The 5615-nt window shown below is 43.2% G+C and overlaps 1 protein-coding gene across 1 annotated transcript; it reads right to left on the reverse strand.

The window, feature by feature from the left end:
* Positions 1-378: 378 nt before the first annotated feature.
* On the reverse strand, positions 379-5239 carry DAPL1 (death associated protein like 1). The gene is made up of 4 exons (XM_072121955.1): positions 5080-5239; positions 3871-3964; positions 2195-2255; positions 379-588 (listed from the first exon to the last, which is right to left on the reverse strand). The coding sequence occupies exons 1-4, from the start codon at positions 5135-5137 to the stop codon at positions 469-471; spliced, it is 333 nt and encodes a 110-aa protein (XP_071978056.1). The 5' UTR covers positions 5138-5239; the 3' UTR covers positions 379-468.
* Positions 5240-5615: the final 376 nt, after the last annotated feature.

Here is a 5615-nt window from a genome sequence, read left to right on the forward strand (position 1 = left end):
CCGACTGTGTTTTTCATTTACTCTGTCAGCTCGCTGCCGGCAGCTATCTCATCCTCCCTCAAAGGGTTAATTAGGACTCACCTTACAAAAGTCAAGAGGGCTGTTGGGGCCCTGCATAAAAATCCCTAACAGCTACCATGTACACTACTGCTGTAGTTATGCCTCTGGTGCTTACATGTTTGCAGATTTTAGCGGCGGCACATACAGCCACTTCACATAGGAGTAGGAAAAAAGGCTGCTGCAGCGGGAAATTTCAATTCCTGTGCTCCCTGCTCCTATGCCCTATATTGTTCCACACAGCAAAGAATTTTATGCCAACAGCTTCACAAACTTGACCAGAATAACTTATGTAGGCGAGGAAAATAAATATCCAAACTGTTCTCATTTGAAGTTTATTATTAACAAATACAAAACCATTTATACAAAATCCTGGCCCCATAGTGGATCACCACAGTGTCAGCAGGCGATCTAACATCTGCGGGGCTGCTGGATAATGTACAGTCTTTTTGGAGGGATGACCTTTTCCACGGTGGGCCTGGGCTTCTGGTGAGCGATCTGAGCCGCTTCTGCAGGGAATTCATGGCTGAGCTGCAGGAATAAAGAAGGAAACAAGCATTTTTATCCATAATGGTCTGGTACACATCAGCTTCCATAGCCGCTTTGTATACATAGTATTTTTCATGAGGTTCAAGGAAATCCACAATAATCCTAGAACACTTACTCAGAAGACTCACACCACAGACAGTGCCTGGCTCTATATTTGTTATCCATGGCTTCATTCTAAAAAGCAACTTCTAGTTATGCTAAAGAGCCAGAAGGGCTCGGGAAGGGGGGGGGGGTGGTGTTGGTTGCCACTTCATAGACTGTTACACTCTGCAGGAGCACTTAACCCTCCATTGTGTAAAATTACATTGGGGTGCTGTTGCATAGCCCTTCAGGTTAATTTGCATCATTTTAGATTGAAAGGCCATAGATATCAAATTAAGAAGGTTGCCACAGTCAAGGTGCCAAGTTTATAATTATAGTAGATTTTCTTTAAATTACATTATTTTGGACACCAATATGGCAGCTTTCCAGTACAGAGCTTAGGAGGTTCTGGATCAAAGGAACAACTTTGTCACAAGCAAGCCACGTGGTCATATTAACACACTACCACTAACTGCAGACACTCTTGAAGAGCACTTGGATAAAGCTAATGTGCAAGATAAAGGAGCAGTTTATGATGCTACACCTCAGTTTTGTATAGACCTGGAGACCCAATTTTTGGTAGTGTAGACCCCCACACACACACATTTTATTAGGCATCTGCCTGCTGGGACTACCACTAATCTGCTGTAATTAGTGTAAATCCAGCAGCAGGAACTTTATCCACCACAGGACAAGTTATGCATTACATTCTATAGTATTCCAGGGAACAGATGGTTTATGGGCACCCTAAGGTGCCAGGCCTTTGAAGACCCTCCACTTGCACTTTGTTACACCGCTTGGTTCGTGTAGGTTGCAGCGTTGTGTCTGTTCCAGATGTACAGTTGACTATGAAGACATCTCCTCTGTACTTGTGGTGCAAGTGTTTACAGCACAGCAGTTGTACGCCATCGTGTACATGAGAATAACCAGGCGCTGTTCAGACAGGCGGCCAACAAAGCCTCCCAGAGCAGGCCCCCGAACCACAGCTCCGAGACAACTAATATAAGAGACTGGTTAAGTCATTCGCCTTCATTCCCCCCATTATACACATCTTTCCAGCAGCTTCTCCATTCCACCGAAATAATGGAGGAGCAAAGATTCCCCTTCTTTCCATCAGTAATACATTACACTAGACAGGACCCAGACAGCTCACAATGAAGAGACTTCTACATCAGAGCAAATCCAATCTTCTCTGGGTGACGGGCAGTGAACCCGGGTGACAATATAATCTGTTTTACAGCAGCAGTGCCGACTACTGCAATATACATCTAATGCACCAGCTGACACAGGTCTCTTATAAGCCCGGATATTGCTGGAATTACAGGAGACAGCGCCACATCAGGCCACAGGTTGTGTGCGGTATTGCAGTTCAGGCCCATGCAGAAATGACTATATAGAAGGGGGTAGCCACGCTTTACTATTGCTGGACAACCCCTCAGAGGCTGCAAAAAAAAGTGATAATCCACGACCTCTTAGGAAAAGAAAGAAATATACTGCAGCTACAAACCTTCTCCAGTGCCCCGGCTAGGAAGTTCATGGCTTGCATCTTGGTCAGGTTCACATTAGAGCTGTCAGGGGAGGGAGAAGAAGACATTTTGTACTAGATTTTAGAACAGTTTTTCTCCAGCTAATAAGATTCAGCGAACTGTAACGTCTCAATGTGCAGTCATGATAAATCACCATGTGGAACAGACATTAAGATCAGAACTTCTCCGGGAGCTAATTATTAACACAAGAACTTTTTGAGACAGGTTTTCAGACAATCAGTGGACGTGTCAGAATTTACTTCTGCCTCGTTTCTTTAGAAATCTTTGCCAAATCATAGAAAATACATTAAACCCCATTGTGCAATTTTCCCCTCATCTTCTGATGTTCTGCAGCAGCTAAATCCCAATGGAGATTTGGTTAGTGAGGTCTCTGGATGCAGGACGATCAATTACATTGAAGGAGGCTTTCTGTAGGAGAGAGCTTGACTTCAGTGTTAGTCTCCACCTCCTTGACTTTATACAACTAATTCACTTCTTCCAAAAATACCTTTACATAGGGGCGGATTAGGACTGCCCCTACAATTATGGAATCACTTCCTACATATGGTACTAGAATCAGCTTCTTGAGGAATGGATGATGCGTCCCTTTATTGAGAGTGGGAACATATGAGGATTTCATAAGTGAACTTACTTCCGAGTAAAACATTTGGTGGGTGGTTTGGGGGTTACTATACCATATATTGTAATCCACTACTACATGGGTAATGCTAGGAATTAAAATCAGATCCATTCATTTTTATAGCACTGACCTGCAATAAAAGCATGCTTTTTTTTTTTTTAAAGCCTCTGGACAACCCCTGTAAGGGCAAATGCATACAGTCTACATACCATCCCAAGTTTAATCTGCATGTAATAATTATTAGCCAAGTTTGACACTGGTTACAAACATTCCAAAAGGAGCACATGGTTAGAGGGGTTGACCCCTTTGAGCAAATAAATGTGTATAATGAAAATATTTAGTCCTATTTGTATTAATTCCGAAGTGTTTTCAAGATCTCTGCTTGCTGTCATGCAATAGAAATCTTCTAGGTTTTCTTCCAGTGGACAGAAATCAGACCATGGTCATACAGCTCGCTATATCTCTCTGATACCAACAAGCCGTGCACCTGTGTGACCGTGGTGAGATTCCTGTCCACTGGTAGTGAACATAGAAGATTTATTGCATGACAGCAAGCAGAGATCTAGAAGACCCTTCGGAATGGATCCAGAAATTTAAAAGTTGTACAACTCCTCATACAAACAATAACATTAGTTTGCTGAAATGGGAATACCCCTTTAACTAGGAAATCAGATTCCAAAACTAATCATGATTAGATTTTCTTCTCTAATCTTCTGTGGATCCTTAAGCTGTGCATGGCCCCCAATTCTCTAGTTAATGTGAAATGTTTATTCACACTACCAGTCTTGTATATGAAAAGGTTCAAAGAGGCCTCTTCCAAAACCAGCACCGCACCTGTCCATTAGTGGCATCTGGTCCTACACAGCTCTATTCAGGAAAAAAGGTTAAATGCAATACCTCAAAAATCCTGTGGACAGGGGTGGCGCAGTTTTTGGCAGAAAACAGTGTTTCCAACACTGGACAACCCCTTTAAACAAGAAGTACAGAGTCCATTCACATAGTTTAGAAGCCCCATACCTTGGTTTTTCAGATGTGGTTTTCTTGGTCTTATCTGGTGTAACGTTTTCCTCATTTCCTTGTTTTTTGGAGACGCGCATGCCGCCAGCTTTAACTACAAGACAGAAAGATAAAAGGGCCAATGATGGTCCACTGTGAGCCCCTACTAGCCAGGCCTCTTTCACACAGCCAAAGATTGACTACAACTTGTGTAGTATTCAGCAATATTTATTCCTAGGTGGATGGGATTCATTGCAGAGAACAGCAGTGTCAGGACACAAACTTTGAGAATCCATTTTTTTTTTGCACTTTCGGTGACATACACAAGGGGAGGAGGATTAAACATCTCTCGGGACAAAAAGTGCTGCAAGACTCTCGATCGAACCAAAGTAAATCTTTATTAGACACCATCAATATTGATAAGCGGTGACAGTTACATTACTTTGAAACCATTCCGTTTGTTAGATACATTGTTTCACATAGTCCCTGGATACAGAACATTCTTATATCTGAAGAAGAAGTGTATAAGTTTGCCCTGCAGGCGCCGCATTACAGAAAAATTGCAGATTACATAAAAGAAATGCAAGCTATGGAGACTTGTGACTTAGGAGATGTATAAAAACACAAGAAGGAGCCAAGTTATGAAACATGATAGGACTTTGACCCATCGCTTGCAACTGGGTTCATAGAAATATAACCCAGCGCTGACCCCCACACCCCCTCCCCTCATGTCTGTCTAGATCCGCATCAGCAATGCGTGTGAATAGGATTCACTCATCTGATAAAGTGATAGCGACAGATGGCCGCCACATTACAGCCAGCGATCCCCAATGTGGGACTTGTTTACATGGCTGTATATATCAGGAGAGAAGCTCCTTATACCAATTAGGATCCCTTATGCTGTGACCGAAGCCTGAAAAGGTGACTACAAGCAGAATTCAGCTAAAACTACATTTGTGCAAGACCATCCAGTCACTACATGCACTTAGCATTGACCCCCCCCCCCTCACCCTCCATGTGCCTAGAAGAATGGGGTCACCACATGCAATGCCCACCAGTTAAAGGGGTGTAATATATATTACATCAGAAGGTGAGATGACCAACACATTAGTAAGGACCTGCTCAGGTGACCCAAAACTTATAGATAACAATGAGGTGAGTCTACAGCATAAACTAATCCCTGCAGTCACACAATCCAAAATAGTCATAACACCACCGCCACCTACTTACCCGCAGGAGGGTGACCTCCCTTCAGCTCAGCAACTTGCACCCCACCTTCCTTGGCCATAGTCACACAGAGTCTTGTTACTTCTCTTACACTTTGTTTACTGCTCCCATTCAGCTCTGCCCCCGGCTTTTATACAGGAAGGGTGGGGCGCCAGGGGGATTGCGGACTGGGATTTGTTTTGATTGTATTTCACCCTCAGCTGATTCCTTTAATCTTCACTTCAGTCTGACACAAGATCACAAAGGCCCTTAACCTTATAATGCCCAGAATACAATGTGACCTGCTTACTCTCTATAAACATTTCACATGGATTTGGATGTAGGAATCCCCCCTCTGCGGGGCCCTGCTTGTTTTGATCTACAGTAGAGCAGATGAAGATACAAAGTATCACATCCAGGAAATAGGGGGCGAGGTGAAGTGGTGGCCGCAGGTGAAGGACTGAGCTCAGGGCTGCAGGTTATTGTTATAAGGAGAAGGTTTTATCGTGGAGTTTTATGTTACAATATTTTTACACATTGTCATATATTTTAGTCACATC

This window comes from Engystomops pustulosus, chromosome 8 (genome assembly GCF_040894005.1).
Source record: "Engystomops pustulosus chromosome 8, aEngPut4.maternal, whole genome shotgun sequence".
NCBI lineage: Eukaryota > Metazoa > Chordata > Amphibia > Anura > Leptodactylidae > Engystomops > Engystomops pustulosus.

Coding starts and splice junctions, on each gene's coding strand:
- DAPL1 (XM_072121955.1), bottom strand. CDS start 5,137: ATGGCCAAGGAAGGTGGGGTGCAAGTTGCTGAGCTGAAGGGAGGTCAC. Junction 3,965..5,079: donor GGGAGGTCACCCTCCTGCGG/GTAAGTAGGTGG, acceptor TCTGTCTTGTAG/TTAAAGCTGGCGGCATGCGC. Junction 2,256..3,870: donor ACCACATCTGAAAAACCAAG/GTATGGGGCTTC, acceptor CTCCCCTGACAG/CTCTAATGTGAACCTGACCA.